The 20,247-nt window shown below is 45.4% G+C and overlaps 1 protein-coding gene across 1 annotated transcript in view; it reads left to right on the top strand.

Moving 5' to 3' along the window:
* Positions 1 to 20,247, top strand: part of KIAA1257 (KIAA1257 ortholog) — a 75,668-nt gene that overhangs the window by 15,224 nt on the left and 40,197 nt on the right. The window contains exons 8-9 of the mRNA XM_025374985.1: positions 4,184 to 4,330; positions 9,345 to 9,529. Coding sequence (XP_025230770.1) covers positions 4,184 to 4,330; positions 9,345 to 9,529 — 332 coding nt within the window. The remainder of the gene's footprint in view (positions 1 to 4,183; positions 4,331 to 9,344; positions 9,530 to 20,247) is intronic.

Genomic DNA, 20,247 nt, shown 5'->3' with positions numbered 1-20,247 from the left:
TCCATTCATTTATCCATCCCCATCCATCCATCCCCATCCATTCATCAGTCCACCCACCCATTCCATTTATTCATCCATCCATCCATCCATCCATCCATCTCCATCCATCCATCCATCCATCTCTATCCATCCATCTCCATCCATCCATCCATTTGTTCCATTTCTTCTCATGTCATTTACTCACCCTCATCATCCATTCCATTCCAACAATATTTTTGACCCACGGTGTTGTGCATATGGGGGACATGAAAATCTCTAATATTTAATGGAGACTTTCAAATAAAGAATTACAATTCTATGTGATAGATGTTGTGGTAGGGGTAGGTATGCGGTATGTTGGGGAAGCATAAAAGAATCATGTTTATGTAAAAACTCTCCTTGAAAGATAAAGTATTTACTCTTTTTCTTTTTCTTTTTTTTTTTTTTGAGACAGAGTCTCACTCTGTCGCCCAGTATTGGCTCACTACAAGCTCCACCTCCTGGGTTCATGTCATTCTCCTGCCTCAGCCTCCCGAGTAGCTGGGACTACAGGCGGCTGCCACCGCGCTCGGCTAATTTTTTTTTTGTATTTTTAGCAGAGACGGGGTTTCACCGTGTTAGCCAGGATGGCATTGATCTCCCAAAATTGTGATCTGCCCGCTTCAGCCTCCCAAAGTGCTGGGATTACAGGTGTGAGCCACCGCGCCCAGCCTTCTTTTCTTTTTTTTGAGAGGGAGCCTGGCTCTATTGCCTAGGCTGGAGTGCAATGGTGCAATCTTGGCTCACTGCAACCTCTGCCTCCTGGGTTCAAGCAATTCTCCTGCCTCAGCCTCCTGAGTAGCTGGGATTACAGGCATCCACCACCATACCCAGCTAATTTTTGTATTTTTAGTAGAGACGGGGTTTCACCATGTTGGTCAGGCTGGTCTCAAATTCCTGTCTCAAATGATCCGTCTGCCTCAGCTTCCCAAAGTGCTGGGATTACAAGCATGAGCCACTGCGTCCGGCCCAGTATTTACTCTTATGGTGGAATGAAGAACACGGTATTCCGTGTCATGGGACCCGCTCATGCAGAAGTGTGTAATCTTATTCACATACTGTCAAGAGATCTGAACCCTCAGAAGCCACTAAATCGACTTCCTCATTCTCAGCCTATATCCCCTTACCAGTTTCTCATTAAGAAGTTGTGTTTCCAGTGTGAGGTGGGAAAATCTAGAGCCAGTGGGTATACTGCTGCCTCCTGGGATGGGCCATTTCACGTCCTTTTAGCTGTAATTGCTACAGATCATTTCCTCATCTCTCAGTCAGTTAATCTGTTGTTTGCTGACACTGGCCTGGTTCTAGTGCAACAGTCGAAGGCTGCAGAGGGAAGTGACTGCTTGAACCAGGCTCTCTGCTGGGTACTGGAGATACAGTTGAAGAAAACTCATTCCTATTCTTACGGTCCACAAAGACTGAGTCACACTTTCACATGTGAACGCCTCTCAACTTCTGACTTTTTTCTTTCCCAGATTAAAAATGTCACTCTTTTTAAAAATGTGCTTTAAGCATTCAATGAGGTCTTTAAACCATTCTTTTATTTTGAAATAAAGATAGGAAAGTTCACACAAAAATGCAACAACTACATATTCACAATTTAGGTGTTAGCATTTTGCCATGTGTTATGGGTGGACTGTCCTCATGCATACAGTCCCCCTGCCCGGGATCTGAGTTGTCTCCAATTTCTTGCTCCAGCACTGCCATGGTGAGTATCTGGGCACACATGTGAGTCCAAGGCATTGGCCCAGTGGGACCCCTGGGGCACAGGCTGTGAGCCTCGACCCCATTGCTAGATGCTGCTAGTTTACTGTCCAGGCAGCATCTCTCTCTCTCTCTCTTTTTTTTTTTTTTTTTTTTTGAGACAGAGTTTTGCTCTTGTTGCCTAGGCTGGAGTGCAATGGCGTGATCTCGGCTCACAACCTCCACCTCCCAGGTTCAAGCAATTCTCCTACCTCGGCCTCCCGAGTAGCTGGGATTATAGGCATGTGCCACCACGCCTGGCTAATTTTGTATTTTTAGTAGAGATGGGGTTTCTCCATGTTGGCCAGGCTGGTCTTAAACTCCTGACCTCAAGTGATCCACCTGCCTCAGCCTCCCAAAGTGCTGGGATTACAGGCGTGAGCCACTGGGCCCGACCTCAGGCAGCATCTCTTTACCCCCTGCTCGCAGTCCTAAGGACTGCTGTTCTCTGCTGCTCTGCACAGACATGGTTTAGTTCCTGACTCCTGGTGAGGCTGAGCAGCATTGCATAGGCTTATTTGGTCACACTCTTCTACGATTTTCCTATTCATATCTTTGCTTATTTTTTTGTTAGTTTAAAAAAATTGTCTTATTGATCTGCCAGCTTTGTGTTTACATCTGGATGATTGTGCATTGCCAGTTATATGCATGATAACCCTCACAGACAGGGGTATGTAACTTATCCTTTGACTAGATTTATGGTGTCTTGTTTTGTACACCAATTATTTAACTATTCCTCTCTAGTTTATACTTTCAGGAATGTTTAAGAAATCCTTCCTTAGCTGGGTATGGTGGTGCACGCCTGTAGTCCAAGCTACTTGCAAGGCTGAGGGGATCATCACTTGAGCCCAGAGTTCATGGCCAGCTTTGGCAACATAGTGAAACACCATCTCTCTCTTTTTTTTTTCCCCAAAGACTGAGTTTCTCTCTTGTAGCCCAGGCTTGAGTACAGTGGCACGATCTGGGCTCACTGCTACCTCTGCCTCCCAGGTTCAAGTGATTCTCCTGACTCAGCCTCCCAAGTAGCTGGGATTACAGGTGCCTGCCACCATACCTGGCTAATTTTTTATTTTTAGTAAAGATGGGGTTTCACCATGTTGGCCAGGCTGGTCTCAAAATCCTGATCTCAGGTGATCCACTTGCTTCAGCCTCCCAAAGTGCCGGATTCACCATGTTGGCCAGGCTGGTCTCAAAATCCTGACCTCAAGTGATCCACTTGCCTCAGCCTCCCAAAGTGCCAGATTTACAGGAGTGAGCCACTGCACCCGGGCAAAACATCATCTCTTAAAAAAAAGAAAAAAGAGGCTTGGTACGTTGGCTCAAGCCTGTAATCCCAGCACTTTGGGAGGCCAAGGCAGATGGATCACCTGAGGTCAGGAGTTCGAGACTAGCCTGGCCAACATGGTTGAAACCCTATCTCTACTAAAAATACAAAAATTAGCTGGGCGTGGTAGCACGTGCCTGTGGTCCTAGCTACTCAGGAGCCTGAGGCAGGAGAATCACTTGAACCCGGGAGGCAGAGGTTGCAATGAGCCTCGATTGCGACATTGCACTCCAGCCTGGGCAACAGAGTGAAACTCCGTTTCAAAAAAAAAAAAAAAAAAGAAAAGAAAAGAAAGAAAGAAATCCTTCTTCATGCAGATGTCAGTATAGTCTCCTAGATACTCTTCTGATGATTTTGAAGTTTTTGTTTTATACTCTTAGTCTGTAATTCATTTTGTATACGCCATGAAATAATTCAGTAACTTAATTTGCTCCCATATGGATAGTCAATATAACTTACCCACTGATTTGAAATGCCACTTCTGGTATCTGTTGGGTTCCCCTATGTGTTTGGGTCTGTTCCTGGGCTTTCTCATCTGTCCCATTAGTCTTGATGACCATAGATTTATATGTGTTCTCATCTCCTTTTCCTTCTGGTCTGAGCTTGGCATTGAGCTGAATGTTTTATGTAGCGTTGCTAATTTCCTCTTTTCGGTGCCCTAGAAGGCAGGTGCTGTTGCCCTCATGTAACAGGTGAGGTTACTGAGGCTCAGACTGTGGGCTTTTGTTTAAGAGCAGGGTCTCTTAAAAAAGCCCACCCTCCACCCTGTGCTGAGATTAAGAGCTGACTGGAGGGAGCCTTGAGTGTGTTATGGCATCATTGTCATGGTGACTTTAGTCCTCTTCTACCTGTGTTCTCAGTTAGCAGAGGCGGGGAATAAGAGACCCTTACCTTATTACTACATATAACTGGCAACGGGCCTGCCATCTATATTTAGCCACCACTTCTGGTTGCTGGGAAGAGGCAGTCACACAAAGAACAACCCCTGCCTTCTAGGAGCTTCCGGAACCTTCCTAAATCTCTGTAGCATGTTCAGGTCCACATGTGGCAGCTCAGATACAGTCTCCTCTTAATGCTTATCTCCTTTATTTGATTTCACAGTTAAAGGAAAAGATTCAGAGGGAAGAAAGAAAATCCAGAGGAGACATAAGAAGCCCCCTGCAGAAGAAGAGGCAGACCCCACGCTGACAGGCCTAAGGAAGCAGAGCGCTTTCTCCATCCAACTGGCCGTCATGCCGCTCCTTGCCGGTACCCACTCCTTGCCCTGTTCCCAGCAGCTCCAGCTTGCCAGAATGGCCATAAGCGGATGCTCCTAATGACAACCCTGCTGTGTGCCACCTCATTTCATCCTCACAGCCACCTCAGGAAACTCAGGGGAATTGGCTCCATAGTACAGGGGGAAACAAAGACCCAGAGAGGGTAGCTACATTGCCTGAGATCACACAGCTAGGAAATGTGAAGTCTGGACCTGAACCCAGCTCTATTTGATTCCAAACTCCAAGGAAGCCTGTGGGAATATTAAATGTCATCATTGTGTTTGCTAAGAAGATGCTGCTTTTAATAAATGCTTTCCTATAGATTTTTACAAAAACATCTAGTAAAGGGAATGAGGAAAGGGAACCCTTTTTGACTGAGCCCCTCTGGGTGCAGGCACCTCCCGTATGACACATCACTTCTCAGACCAAATTCTGAGCCACTCAGCCAACCTGTGGTGTGGTGGCTGTGGTGCTTACCATTGTTACCATTGTTTTCAGTGAGGAAAAGAACTCAAAGAGGTTAAGTAACTTTCCTAAGGCCTCATAACTCAGTGGCCAGCAGGGATTTAATTCTTTTGCTTTATAAGATCTACCACAATTTATGAACTAGATTTTATACATATTGGTAAATCTTAACTAAATATTATATCAATATGTTTTGATGATGGAAATCTCAGCATATATTTTGGTAAAATTATATTGCTTTGTTCCAAAAAACAGTAATACGGGGTGAGCTCCCCCGCTTTTTTTTCTTTTTAGAGAAAATTCAGACTTTGTTCATTTTTTTGGCCATCACGTGTCTTGTGCGCCCTCTCCTGGCTACTCTGCAGAAGCGTGTGCGTTGGTCTTTTCTGAACTGGGACTAGTGTTCATAGGGGAGGGGGCGAAACCCCCATAAGTCAGAGCTGCCAGTTCACTTCCACAGGTGCCAGTCATCATCCTCCTCATGCGCTTTTGGGTTGGTGTCGATTCATTGTGAGAAAGTGCTATTAACTTTTCAGTTTGCACTTTTTTTTTTTTTTTTTTGAGATAGGGTCTTGCTCTCTCACCCAGGCTGGAGTGTAAGTGACACAATCATAGCTCACTCTAGCCTGAAGCAAGCCCCTGCCTCTGCCGCCCACATAGCTGAGACTACAGGTGCACACTACCACACCTGGCTATTATTATTATTATTATTATTTTGTATTTTCTGTAGAGACAACGTCTTGCTATGTTGTCCAGGCTGGTCTCAAACTCCTGGACACAAGTAATCCTTCTGCCTCTGGCTCTCAATGTTCTAGAATTACAGGTGTGAGCTGCCGCACGTGGCAGTTTGCAGTTTTAAATGACTTTTTGAAAATCATACTTCACCTACAGCTGGTCCTTCCTGACCACCTTCACTTTCTCGTAGCATCAGAACCTTCCTGAGAAGTGACAGTGCCAGAGAGTAAACTTAAAGAGCGTCTTCCCCTGCCCCATTCTCCAGCCTGACACTCCAGCATACCTGTTGCACACAGTGACTTTGAGCAAACGCCTTTGCTAGCTGCTTCCTCTGTCCTAGAGTCCCAAGGAGGAACCCATGATCCTCCTAGGGGAGTGTACCATGGGACCTGCCCCACTTTGGATTTTACTGTGAGAGGAAAGAGAAGTTCAACTGTCTTGGCCTGCCTGGCGTGACTGTTTCCAGCAGAATGAAGCCAGGACATGGTCCCCTATCTCTTTTTTTTTTTTTTTTTTGAGGTGGACTCTTGCTCTGTCGCCCAGGCAGGAGTGCAGTGGTGTGATCTCGGCTTACTACAACCTCTGCCCCCGGGTTTAAGCAATTCTCTTGCCTCAACCTCCAGAGTAGCTGGGATTACAGGTGCATGCCACCACGCCAGGCTAATTTTTGTATTTTTAGTAGAGATGGGGTTTCACCATGTTAGCCAGGCTGGTCTTGAACTCCTGACCTCGTGATCCGCCCGCCTCAGCCTCCCAAAGTACAGGGATTACAGACGTGAGCTACCGTGCCTGACCTAGCCTCCCCTCTCTTTAACCTGTACCGTCATGGCTGTACAATGCAGGGGTTCATATGTAAGAGCTTTGGTGACAAAAACACTTTGATCATGGCTCAGTCACTTACCAGCAAGTTACCTGCTTTCTCTGAGTCTCACTTTCCTCCTCTATGAAATGGGGGTGATCACTCCTACCTCAGAGCATTGTTTTTTTTTTGGTTTTTTTTTTTTTTTTTTTTTTTTTTGAGGCGGAGTCTCGCTCTGTCACCCAGGCTGGAGTGCAATGGCCGGATCTCAGCTCACTGCAAGCTCCGCCTGCCGGGTTTACGCCATTCTCCTGCCTCAGCCTCCCGAGTAGCTGGGACTACAGGCGCCTGCCACCTCGCCCGGCTAGGTTTTTTTTTGTATTTTTTAGTAGAGACGGGGTTTCACCGTGTTAACCAGGATGGTCTCGATCTCCTGACCTCATGATCCGCCCGTCTCGGCCTCCCAAAGTGCTGGGATTACAGGCTTGAGCCACCGCGCCCGGCCCACCTCAGAGCATTGTTTTAAGGATCACAGGAGCTGATGTGTGTAAACTGCTTAGCACAGTGGGACCCAGAGGGTGCTGGTGTGGAGGCAGCAGCTGCCTCCCGAGGCCATGTGTGTGGGCCACTCCATTATACCCTGACACAGCCTATGGTCGTCAACAGAGCACAGGTCGGCTCAGCAGGCCAGTTGTATGTCTGGTTTTGCCAGAAAATAATAGCATAAGATTATTTATTGTAAACTCAGCATAATTATTTTTGGTAATCATCTTCAATTTCAAATTAGGCCATAGATCATGTATACCTTATTAGTAAATATTGGTTGGCTAGTAACCTAGTAAGATTCTAGAAAGATTCTGTGTCTGGCAGTGAACTCTTATTTTAAAAGGATAGTATTGCATAGCGGAGGGGCCCCACTTAGCCCCGCAGAACTGGTTTGGATGCTGGTTCCACAACGTATTGGCTAAGAGACCTTGGATGATTGCGTCAGAACTCTGGGCCTCAGTTTCCCCATCAGTAATGTGGCGATGACAGCAACCAGACAAGGTTAAGGATGAAATGACATTAGCGCATGTTGGGACAGGCTATAGCAGGAGCACAAACATTCCCTTGCACTGTTCCACTCTTACTCGACCAGGGCTCTTAACTCAGGGGACTTGTGTCTGCTGGGGACATTTGGCAGCGTGTGGAGGCATTTTGGTTGTCACGACTGAGAGTGGGGTGCCACTGGCATCTAGTAAGATACTGTTAAACATGCCACAATGCATAGGACTGTCCCCTGAGCAAAGAATGGCCTGCCCCAACTGTCGGCACTATGGAGGCTGTGAGCCCCCAGCCTGGAATTCTGTTCTGGTACATGTCTCCCTGACTCTGATGATTTGAGCACTTTTTAAAATTTTTATTTTTGCACTGGGGATTCCTTCTATCTTGAGTAGTGTTTTTTTTTTTTTTGAGATGGAGTTTCACTCTTGTTGCCCAGGCTGGAGTGCAAAGGTGTGATCTCAGCTCACTGCAACCTCCGTCTGCCGGATTCAAGTGATTCTCCTGCCTCAGCCTCCCAAGTAGCTGGGATTACAGGCATGCGCTACCATGTCCAGCTGATTTTGTATTTTTAGTAGAGATAAAGTTTCTCCATTTTGGTCACGCTGGTCTCGAACTCCTGACCTCAGGTGATCCACCCCCCTCGGCTTCCCAAAGTGCTGGGATTATAGGCGTGAGCCACCACACCTGGCCCAGGATGCTTTTTCTATAAAAGGGATCCATGTATTTCACCAGTCAGAGATGTACTAGGTAGGGGAAAAAAAAAAAAAAAAAAAACCCTCAAGTTTTGGAGGCAGGATTGACCTGGGTTTGAATCCCAGATCTGACTCTTTGTCATGTGATAAGTTAGAGTCTCCGAGGCTCAATTTCATCTGCAAAATGGGGATAGATACCTCCTTCCTTGGGGTTAAAAGATTAAGAAAGATGATGTATGAGATAGTGCTCAAAAAGATCAGTCTATTCCTTTCAACATGCCTGTAAATGCATTTCTAGGGCATGTAAAAGCCAAGTCACTCACATTCAGAAAGAGTAGGCGCTTCTAAAACAAGTCATGGGCCAGGTGTGTTCAGCCTGGGCGACAGAGTGAGACTCCTCCTCAAAAAAAAAAAAGAAAAAGTATTCTGACAGCTACCTATATGCCTTGCAATGGCTCCATTCACCCACCCTTTTCATGAGGCGCACTAGTGCAAAACCATCCTGGTGGGAGGTGTGCACGCTTGTATTTGGCTCAGATGTGCCAGTTGTGTTCTACATCAATATCTGTATTTTCCTCATCAGATCACAACAGGTGAAGCAACCCACTGAGTACCAAATGTACACACTGGCATGATATGTCCTTGACGGGAGAACTGCCCGGAGCACTCCATCCAATAGCCTTCCTGCAGCAATGGCCAGGCTCTCTGCTGACCCATACAGGAGCCCATAGCCACATGAGGGTACTGGGCATTTGGAATGTGGCTTGTGTGGAGAAGGAAGTGCATTTTATATTTTATTTAATTTTAATTAGTTACAATTCAAGTAGCTACCTATGGCCCATAGCTACCATAGTGGATAGCAGAACAGGTCTAGAACGTTGGTTCTCAAGTTACCTGGAGAGCTATTAAACCTCCCATTGTGGAGGCCACACCCCAGACCAATGAAATCAGACTGTCTGGGAGTGGCACCCACACATAGGTGTTCCTGTTGTATCCCAGATGATTCAGGAAATGCTTGTATTACTTATTAACAGATGTCATCAAGATTAAGTCACACACATTCAATTCTAGAGAATTTTCTCAGTTTGAGAAACTAGCACAGAACATGCTGCCCGTGGGTGTTTCCTGATTCTTTCTTTCTTTTTTTAATTAAAGTTTTCCCTTTTGGGTTGTGATTTTATCATTGGCTCATCTCAGGTTGCTTGATCCTTCTGTGCTTGTCTTGGGGCTGTCATGAGGAAAGGTCTAATGCTGGGTGTATTTCCCCCCAGGATGGCAAACTGTCATGAGTCGTGGCAGTGAGAAGTCTGCCAACATTTTAGATTGCCTTTTGACTTTAAAAACAGAAGTTCCAATCATGACCGAGGAGCAAAAGCAGGATTTAAATCCCCTGACCATAAAGATCAAGTGTGCTTCCTGCCTTCCGTCACAGCCTGTGCCCATTCAGGAACTAGAGGTAAGAATGAGCCGGACACATGGAGTTTAGAGCTCCTTCCCTTCTACCCACCTGCCCGTCATATGCCATCACTAGTCCTCCCGATGGCACCAAATGAGAAATGTGGTTATCACCTGCATTCTACCATTTAGGATCCCACAGTGATATACAAAAGAGATGGGGTTCCTGGGATTAGGTGTGACCAATCCTGAGGTCTCCTACTACGCCGCAGGTGCTCTTGAAATGCAGGTCATGAGCCTCCCTTCAGGAGCCCACAGGCTGCCCCGTGGCAGTTACCAGCAGGATGCTCGCTCATTGTTAACCAACCAGGTTCAGTACTGCTGTTTATTCTGTGAGTTCTTTGTTCCCTCTCCCGGTTGGATCCCTGTCTCCTGAATTCTCTCCCTTTATTTGCTGTCTGATTTTGCTGGAGTGCATCCTCTAGTAGCTTCTCAAGAAAAGGTCAATGGGAGATTTATTTTTGAGATCTCACATGTCTGCAGATATATTTTTTCTACCTTTTTTTATCCTTACACATGACTGGTAGTTTGGTTGTGTATAGAATTCTAGGCTAAAAATCATTTGCCTTCAGAGTTTTGAAGGCATTGTTCTATCATCTTTTATTTTCATACAAGTTGAACCTTTGTATGCGACCTGTTTTTTGTTTCTCCAAGTGCTTATAAAATCTTTTTTGTCTCCTTTTTTATTTTATTTATTTATTTGAGGCAGAATTTCGCTCTTGTTGCCCAGGCTGGAGTGCAAGGGCGCAATCTCGGCTCACTGCAACCTCTGCCTCCCGGGTTCAAGCAATTCTTCTGCCTCAACCTCCAGAGTAGCTGGGATTACAGGCATGCGCCACCACACCCGGCTAATTTTGTATTTTTAGTAGAGACAGTGTTTCTCCATATTGGTCAATCTGGTCTCAAACTCCCGACCTCAGGTGATCCACCCACCTTGGCCTCCCGAAGTGTTGGGATTACAGGCGTCAGCCACTGCGCCCAGCCTTGTCTCCTTTAAAAAAAATTTTTTTTTGAGACAGGGTCTCACTCCACTGCCCTGTCTGGGGTGCAGTGGTGCAATCATAGCTTACTGCAGCCTCAACCTCCTGAGCTCAGGTGATCCTCCTGCCTCAGCCTCCCTAGTAGCTGAGACTGCAGGTGCACACCACCACACCCAGCTAATTTTTGTATTTTTTGTAGAGACAGGGTTTTACCATGTTGCCCAGGCTGGTCCTGAACTCCTGGGATCAAGTGATCCTCCTGCCTTAGCCTCCCAAAGGGCTAGGATTACAGGTGTAAGCCACAGTGCCAGCCCTTTTTGTCTTCTGAAACTGCTTAATTGTTTGTCTTAGTGTGAGTATGTCCATATACATATGTCATACTTTTACTTTAAAATATAGATTCACAGAAAGTTGCAAAGACAGTACAGAGAGGTCCCATGTATCCTTTACCCAATTTCCTCAGTAATTAAGTGTTTCATAACTATAGCACAATATCAAAATCAGCACATTGACATTGGTCTAATGTGTATATAGGTCTGTGCCATTTTATTGTACATGTATGTAACTGTCACAGCACTTGAAATAATCTATTGTCACAGAGATCTCCTTCACGCTACCCTTTTATAGTCACAACAACCCCCTAATACCCACCATCCCTAACCACTAATTTGCTCTCTATCTCTATACTTTTGTCAATTTGAAAATGTTATTGTTAAGGATTGAATTGTGTCCCCCCCAAAAAATTGTATGTTGAACTCCTGACGCCCAGTATCTCAGAATGTGGTCTTATTTGGAAAGAGGGTCTTTGCAGAGGTAATCAAGTTGAAATGAGGTCATTAGGGTATCCTTATGAAAAGGGGGAAATTGGACCCAGAGACAGACACACATAGAGGGAAGACTATGCAAAGTGACACAAGGAGAACGCCACGTGGAAAGTGGATGCTGCCACATGCCAGGGGACATCTGGGGCCACCAGAAGCTGGAAGAGGCAAGGAAGGACCTTCTCGAGCACCTTCCGAGGAAACGTGGCCCTGCCAACAGCTTAATTTCTGACTTCTAGCCCTCAGAACAGGGAGACAATAAATTTCTGTCATTCTAAGCCCCCCCAGTTTATGGTGCTTCATAGGAAACTGGCGTGGTTATATAAATGAAAACATCCAGCATGTGACCTTTTGAGACTGGCCTTCTCCCCCACTCCAGCGTAATGCCCTTGCATGTAGTTTGGTCATGTTTCTTTATTTACTCTGCCTTTTAATTGACATATTTAGACCATTATATTTAGAGTAAATGTTGATATATTAGAGCTTAAGTCTACCATTTTAATTTTTGTTTTCTCTCTGTTCCTTCTGTTTTTTTGTTTCTCATGGTTTTTATTCCTGCTTTCTTGTGGGTTACTTGACCAATTTTTAGAATTCCACTTTGATTTATCTATAGCATTTTTGAATTTACATCTCTTGGTATAGATTTTTAGTGGCACTCTGGGTATTGTATTATGCATCCATAACTTTTCACAATCTATTGGTATCAATATTTTACCAGTTTGAGTGAAATATAGAAACTTTACCTCCCTTCAAACCCCTTTAGTTTTCCTAAATATTTCCTCTACATAGATTGATAACCACATGAGATGATGTTATATTTTTTGCTTCAACTGTCAAACATAAACCTAGAAAACTCCAGGGTTGAAGGAAAGTATGTATGTTTACCCATGGTTCTACTTATTTCATGATCCTTTCTTCCTTTCTAATGTTGCAAGACTTCTTCTTTTGTCATCTCCCTTCCGTTTCAAGAACTTCCTTTAGCCTTTCTTGTAGGATAAATCTGCTGAAAACAAATTCTTTTAGTTGTTCTTTGTCTCAGGGTGTTTTTATTTTTCCTTCATTCTGGAAGTATAGTTTCACTAGATATAGAATTGGTATAGAATGGGTTTTTTTTGTTTTTTTTTTTTTCTTTTGAGACAGAGTCTGGCTCTGTCATCCAGGTTGGAGTGCAGTGGCGTGATCTTGGCCCACTGCAACCTCTGCCTCCCTGGTTCAAGTGATTCTCCTGCCTCAGCCTCCTGAGTAGCTGGGATTATAGGCACACACTACCATGCCTGGCTAATTTTTGTATTTTTAGTGGAGATGGGATTTCACCATGTTAGCCAGGCTAGTCTTAAACTCCTGACCTCAGGTGATCCATGCACCTCAGCCTCCCAAAGTGCTGGGGTTACAGGTGTGAGCCACTGCACCTGGCCGGATTTTTTTTTTTTTTTAACACTTGAAAAATGTTATACCACTTTCTTCTTACCACTACAGTTTCTGATGGGAAATCTGCCGTCATTCAAATTGCTTTTTTTCCCTATAGGTAAGATGGCATTTATCTCTTGCAGCTTTCAAGATTTTCTTTCTGGCCGGGCGCGGTGGCTCACGCCTGTAATCCCAGCACTTTGGGAGGCCGAGGCGGGTGGATCACAAGGTCAGGAGATCGAGACCATGGTGAAACCCCGTCTCTACTAAAAATAGAAAAAATTAGCCGGGCGCAGCGGCGGGCGCCTGTAGTCCCAGCTACTCGGGAGGCTGAGGCAGGAGAATGGCGTGAACCCGGGAGGCGGAGCTTGCAGTGAGCCGAGATTGCGCCACTGCACTCCAGCCTGGGCGACAGAGCAAGACTCCGTCTCAAAAAAAAAAAAAAAAAAAAAAGATTTTCTTTCTTTGCCATTAATTTACAGAAGTTTGACTATGACATGTCTTGGTGTGGATTTCTTTGTGTTTCTCCTATTTGGGGTTCTCTCAGCTCTTTGAATCTATAGGCTTATGTATTTTGCCAATTTTGAGAAAATTTTAGTCATTATTTATTGGAATACTTTTCAGCACCACCTTTTGTCTCCTCTCCTCCTGAAACTCCAATGACATGAATATTAGTTCTTTTGTTTTAGTCCCACAGGATCCTGAAGTTCTGATTTTGATGTTTGTGTCTTTTTTCCACTGTGTTGTTCAGATTGGGTAATTTCTTTTTTTCTTTTTGTCTTGAGACGGAGCCTTCATCTGTCGCCCAGGCTGGAGTGCAGTGGCACGATCTCGGCTCACTGCAAGCTCTGCCTCCCGGGTTCACACCATTCTCCTGCCTCAGCCTCCAGAGTAGCTGGGACTACAGGCACCCGCCACCATGCCTGGCTAATTTTTTTGTATTTTCAGTAGAGATGGGGTTTCACCGTGTTAGCCAGGATGGTCTCGATCTCCTGACCTTGTGATCCTCTTGCCTTGGCCTCCCAAAGTGCTGGGATTATAGGCGTAAGCCACTGTGCCTGGCCCAGATTGGGTAATTTCTATTGTTTTATCTTCAGGTTTACAGATTCTTTCCTCTGTACATTCCATTCTGCTATTGAATCCATCGAGTTTTTTATTGCAGTTATTGTATTTTTCAGTTCTAAGATTTCCATTTTTTTGTTTGTTTGTTTGTTTGTTTGTTTGTTTGTTTGTTTTTGAGATGGAGTCTCACTCTATCGCCCAGTGCAATGGTGCCATCTTGGCCCACTGCAACCTCCGCCTCCTGGGTTCAAGCAGTTCTCTGTCTCAGCCTCCCAAGTAGCTGGGATTACAGGCAGCCATCAACATGCCTGGCTAATTTTTGTATTTTTAGTAGATAACGGGGTTTCACTATCTTGGCCAGGCTGGTCTTGAACTCCTGACCTCGTGATCCACCCACCTTGGCCTCCCAAAGTGCTGGGTTTACAGGTGTGAGCCACCGCACCTGGCCTGTTTACTTTCTTTTTAAGAGATGGGATCTTGTCTTGCTCTGTCACCCAGGCTGGAGTACAATGGCACTGTCATGGTTCACTGCAGAGTTGAACTCCTGAGCTCAAGTGACCCTGCCACCTCAGCCTCCTGAGCAGCTGGGACTAAAGGCATGCACTACCACACCTTGGTTATTCTTTATATCTCCTGTTTCTTTGCTGAGAAACTATTTTTTTCATTTGTTTCAAGCATGTTCATTACTGCTTCAAATTCCTTGTCAGATAATTCCAAGATCTGTGTCATCTCAGTGTTGGTGTCTGTTCATTGGTTTTTCCCATTCAAGTTGATTTTTCTGGTATGACAAGTGATTTTTTAAAAATTGTATCTTGGGGCCGGGCGTGGTGGCTCAAGCCTGTAATCCCAGCACTTTGGGAGGCCGAGATGGGTGGATCACAAGGTCAGGAGATTGAGACCATCCTGGCTAACATGGTGAAACCCCATCTCTACTAAAAAATACAAAAAACTAGCCGGGCGAGGTGACGGGCGCCTGTAGTCCCAGCTACTCGGGAGGCTGAGGCAGGAGAATGGTGTGAACCCGGAGGCGGAGCTTGCAGTGAGCTGAGATCCAGCCACTGCACTCCAGCCTGGGCGACAGAGCAAGACTCCGTCTCAAAAAATATATATAAATAAATAAATAAATAAATAAAATAAAATAAAATAAAATTTTTAAAAAGCAAATAAAAGAAACCAGGAAAGACAACCAAGCCAAGACCACNATCCAGTCTCATGATGTCATACTCAATATATCCAAGATACAATTTTTAAAAAATCACTTGTCTCGGCCTCCCAAAGTGCTGGGATTACAGGCTTGAGCCACCGCGCCCGGCCGTGACAAGTGATTTTTTAAAAATTGTATCTTGGATATATTGAGTATGACATCATGAGACTGGATCTTATTTAAATCTTATGTTTAAGCTGGGAGCTGGAGAATCACTTGAGCCCAGGAGTTTAAGACCAGCCTGGGCAACACACTGTGACCCCTTCTTAATTTTTTTTTTTTAATTAGCTGGATGTGGTGGCAGACACCTGTAGCCCAGCTATTCAGGAGGCTGGGCTGAGAGGATGGCTTGAGCCTGGGAGGCTGAGGCTGCAGTGAGCTATGATTGCACCACTGCACTCCAGCCTGGATGACAGAGACCCTGTCTTTCAAAAAAAAAAAAGAAGAAGAAGAAGAAGAAAAGAAAGAAAGAAAAAAAATGTATATGTAGCAGGCCTTCTCCAACACCAAACTGCATGTGTAGCAGGCCTGTGGAAGGGAAGATGAGAGAGATACCATCTCAATACTGCCAGGTGAGACTCCAGGTTCCCCACTTGGTCACTGTACCCTGTGGGTAGGGATATCTTGTTACTGCTCTTGTGGACTTCACTGGCCTATGATGGGAGGCTTCATTTCCGTTGAGTGTTGGGGAAAGTCCTGGCTCCCCACCAGGTCTTTTCTGACACCACCCCAGTGAGGCAAGGAGCACCGAGTTAAAGTCAGTGAGGGTAGAAGTCCAGGCTTCCCATGCAGCCTTTGTTTCTGGGGTGGGGCATGATTTTTTCCATGGTGTGTATCTGGAGTAGGGAAGTTATTTGCCTAAAAGTTTCCTGTTCTGCTGGGTTGTTCCTTTCTTGGTCTTTGATCCGGAGAGAGCAGACTTTTCTTGGGGATTTTTCTGCCTACTCTCACTGGTATTTCTGGATACTGCCTTCTCTAGCACCCAGTCCAGAATATATGAGGCATATGGAAGACCCAGGGTCCCATGTTCCCTGAACACCTTTTCTGTACTTTTCAAAGTCTTTGTATGTTTTTTGATATACAACCTGCAGAGTTGTAAAGCTGTACTCAGTAGAACTAGAAGTGTGTCTATTCCATCTTGATCCAGAACAGGAACTCTGTAAGTGTATTTTTACCCATGAAGCTGGGGATTCAGTGGGCCATTTCAACCTAGAAGCCCACGTCCTTAAGCACTGGGAAATTGTCTTAAATTATTTCATCGATTATTTCTTCATTTTTTTCCCCTCTCTTTTTGGGACTCTGTTATCTAGATGCTGACTCTCCTGGGCTTTCCTTTTCTTCTTTTTTTTTTCTTAAGACGGAGTCTTGCTGTGTCGCCCAGGCTGGAGTGCAGTGGCACGATCTCAGCTCACTGCAACCTCTGCCTCCCAGGTTTAAGCAATTCTCCTGCCTCAGCTTCCCGAGCAGCTGGGATTACAGGTGCCTGGCACCACGCCCAGCTATCTTCTACTTGTTTTTATTGTTCTTTCTCTCCTAATTGATCCTTTTTCTAGGAAATGTTCAGAAAAGAGTGAACAGAGTGGGCCTGAGAATACCATCCTTAAAAAGTCCTGTTTGCAGAGTTGACCCAGGTTGGCATATGGGAACTTGCATTTTGAGAGGGTTCCCCGCACTCCCCGTCAAGAATGGCTCACTGTGCCTAAATGGCTTTTGCAAACAGTATTGTTTGTGCTGAACACCTGTTTTCCCTTTGGGAGGCTGAGATTTTTTTTTTCTTCTATTTATTTATTATACTTTAAGTTCTAGGGTACATGTGCACAACGTGCAGGTTTGTTACATATGTATACATGTGCCATGTTGGTGTGCTGCACCCATTAACTTGTCATTTACATTAGGTATATCTCCTAATGGTATCCCTCCCCCCTCCCCCCACCCCACAACAGGCCCCGGTGTGTGATGTTCCCTTTCCTGTGTCCAAGTGTTCTCATTGTTCAGTTCCCACCTATGAGTGAGAAAATGAGGTGTTTGGTTTTCTGTCCTTGCGATAGTTTGCAGGATACAAAATCAATATGCAAAAATCACAAGCATTCCTATACACCAATAACAGACAGAGAGCCAAATCATGAGTGAACTCCTATTCACAATTGCTTCAAAGAGAATAAAATACCTAGGAATCCAACTTACAAGGGATGTGAAGGACCTCTTCAAGGAGAACGACATACCACTGCTCAACAAAATAAAAGAGGACACAAACAAATGGGAGGCTGAGATTTTCATACACGCTAGGCAGGGGGTGCTGTGTGACCAGGCCTCAGCAAAAGCCCTAGACACTGAGTCCCTCGTGGGCTTCCCCAGTGGACAGCGTTTCACACGTTGTTGCACTGCATCGTGGAGGAGTTGAGCCGAGTGCCCTGTGTGTATCCCGTGGGAGAGGGCTTCGGCAACTTGTGCCTGCCCCCTTTGTTGATTGCTTTGTCTCTTTTGCTGTAATAAATCACAAACACAAGTGCGCTGCGCCCATGCTGAGTTCTATGAGTTCTAGCGAATCACTGAACTTGAGGGTCTCGGGGGCCCGGGTCACAGCACTTCCAGCCTGCTTCATGGGCACTGTCATCACATGTGTAGTCCAATTCCTTTACGTTGATCTTCATGTTTGTTTCACTCCACCTTCCATGTCACATGTTTTCCTTCACTGTCTGTTAATCCCCTGGCCCATTGCTCATGGCTGAGAGAGCACAGACCTAAAAGGTGAGCTTTGGGTACACGGTGGGCTTCTCAGCTTTGAGCTTCACCATCGGGTGATCTGAGTGGGGCGTTGGTGGGAACCCCTGGGTCAGTATCTACAGGGCTTTCCTAGTTCCCTGCCTGGGGGGTCAAGGTCTAGCCTGCTGCATTCTGAATGCCCACAGACAGAAAGGAGCTGGGAATTTGCACTAAGCAGTGAGACTTTCATCACCTAATCTCCCTGTTTAGGAATGGCTCAGATGCCCTCAGCTATCCCCTATTCCAGAGACCCTCTGTTATTTTATTATCTTAAAACAATTTTTTCTGCAGTAAAATTGATGTTTATCTTTTGGTGTACAGGTCTATAAATTTAAAATTATGTATAGATCAGGCCAGGTGTGGTGACTCACACCTGTAATCCCAGCATTTTGGGAGGCTGAGGAGGGTGGATCATTTCAGGTCAGTAGTTTGAGACCAGCCTGGCCAACATGACGGAAACCACGTCTCTACTAAAAATACAAAAATTAGCTGGGCGTGGTGGCGCGTGCCTGTGATCTCAGCTCCTCAGGAGGCTGAAGCAGGAGAATTGCTTGAGCCTGGGAGGCAGAAGTTGCAGTGAGCCAAGATCATGCCATTGCACTCCAGCCTGAGTGATGAGAGAGAAATTCTGTCTCAGAAAAATAAAAATAAAATCATGTATAGATCAATATTATCACCACCACAGTTAGGATACAGTTCTGTCACCCCAGACCCCTCCTTTGTACTCGCCCTTCATAATCACTTTTGCTCCATACGCATAGCCTCTGACAGCCACTGATGTGTTCTTTATGACTATAGTTTTAACTCTGGAAGAACGTCATGTAAATGGGGCTGTGTGTTTTGCAGCATCATGCAGCTGTAACCTTTGATTCAGTAGGTAACAATGTGCATGGCCTCTCCACTCACAGTAATGCCTTTCAGATTTAGCCAAGTGGTTGCGTCTATCGGTAGGTCTTTCCTTTTCATTGCTGAGTAGTATTCCATCACAAGGGTGTACCACCGTTTGTGCACCCATCAAAGGACATTTAGGTTGCTTCTAGTTTTTGGTAATAGAGCTGCTTAAAAATAGTGTACACATGTTTTTATAGGAACATAAGTTTTCAGTTATTTAGGGTAAATGCCAACAAATGAAATTGCTCAGCTATATGTTAAGTATATGCCTGACTATAAAAAGCTGCCCACTGTTTTCCAGTGTGGCTAGATCACTCCGCATTCTCACCAGCAGTAAACAAGAGTTCTAGTTGTTCCCTACCCTCTCCAGAGTGTGGTATTGTCAGTATTTTAATTTTAGCCATTCTAAGAAGTTTGTATTGTTATCACATCATGGTTTTAATTTGTAGTTCCCTGATGGATAATGATGTTGAGCATCTTTTGATGTGTTTATTTGCCATTTTATATCCCATTTGGTGAAATTTCTGCTCGAGTTTTTGCTCATTTTTCAATTGGGTTGTTTACTGTCTTACTGCTGAGTTTTGGGAGTTTTAAAAAATATATATTCTAGGCTGGGCATGGTGGCTCAAGCCTGTAATCCCAGCACTTTGGGAGGCTGAGGCAGGCAGATCTCTTGAGGTCAGGAGTTCAAGACCAGCCTGGCCAACGCGGTGAAACCCCATCTCTACTAAAAACACAAAAATTAGCCAGGCGTGGTGGCACACGCCTGTGATCCCAGCTACTCAGGAGGCTGAGGCAGGAGAATTGCTTGAACCAGGGAGGTGGGGTTGCAGTGAGCTGAGGTTGAGCCACTGTACTCTAGCCTAGGCAATGGAGCGATAGCCTGTCTCAGGTAAAAAAAAAAAAAAGAAAGAAAGAAAATTCCAGGATGGGCACAGTGGCTCACACCTGTTATCCTAGCAATTTGGGAGGCTGAGGCAGGATGATCACTTGAGCTCAGGAGTTCAAGACCAGCCTGGGCAACATGGTAAAACCCTGTCTCTACAAAAAAAAAAAAAAAAAAAAAAAGTGGGGCATAGTAGCACACACTTGGAGTCCCAGCTACTAGGGAGGCTGAGGTGGGAGGATCAGCTTAGCCCAGGGAGGTTGGGGCTACAGTGAGCCATGACTGTACCACCTCACTCCAGCCAGGGCAACAGAGTGAGACCCTGTCTCACCAAAAACATATATAGAGAGATAATAAATATGTGTTTACAGGCCGGGCGCGGTGGCTCAAGCCTGTAATCCCAGCACTTTGGGAGGCCGAGATGGGCGGATCATGAGGTCAGGAGATCGAGACCATCCTGGCTAACACAGTGAAACCCCGTCTCTACTAAGAAATACAAAAACTAGCCGGGCGAGGTGGCGGGCGCCTGTAGTCCCAGCTACTCGGGAGGCTGAGGCCGGAGAATGGTGTGAACCCGGGAGGCGGAGCTTGCAGTGAGCTGAGATCCAGCCACTGCACTCCAGCCGGAGTGAGACTCCGTCTCAAAAAAAAAAAAAAAAAATGTGTTTACACACACATTCTGGATTTAAGTCCTTTGTTGGATAT

This window comes from Theropithecus gelada, chromosome 2 (genome assembly GCF_003255815.1).
Source record: "Theropithecus gelada isolate Dixy chromosome 2, Tgel_1.0, whole genome shotgun sequence".
NCBI lineage: Eukaryota > Metazoa > Chordata > Mammalia > Primates > Cercopithecidae > Theropithecus > Theropithecus gelada.
The sequence above is the reverse complement of the archived record's forward strand: the minus strand, read 5'-3'. Positions and strand labels throughout refer to the sequence as shown.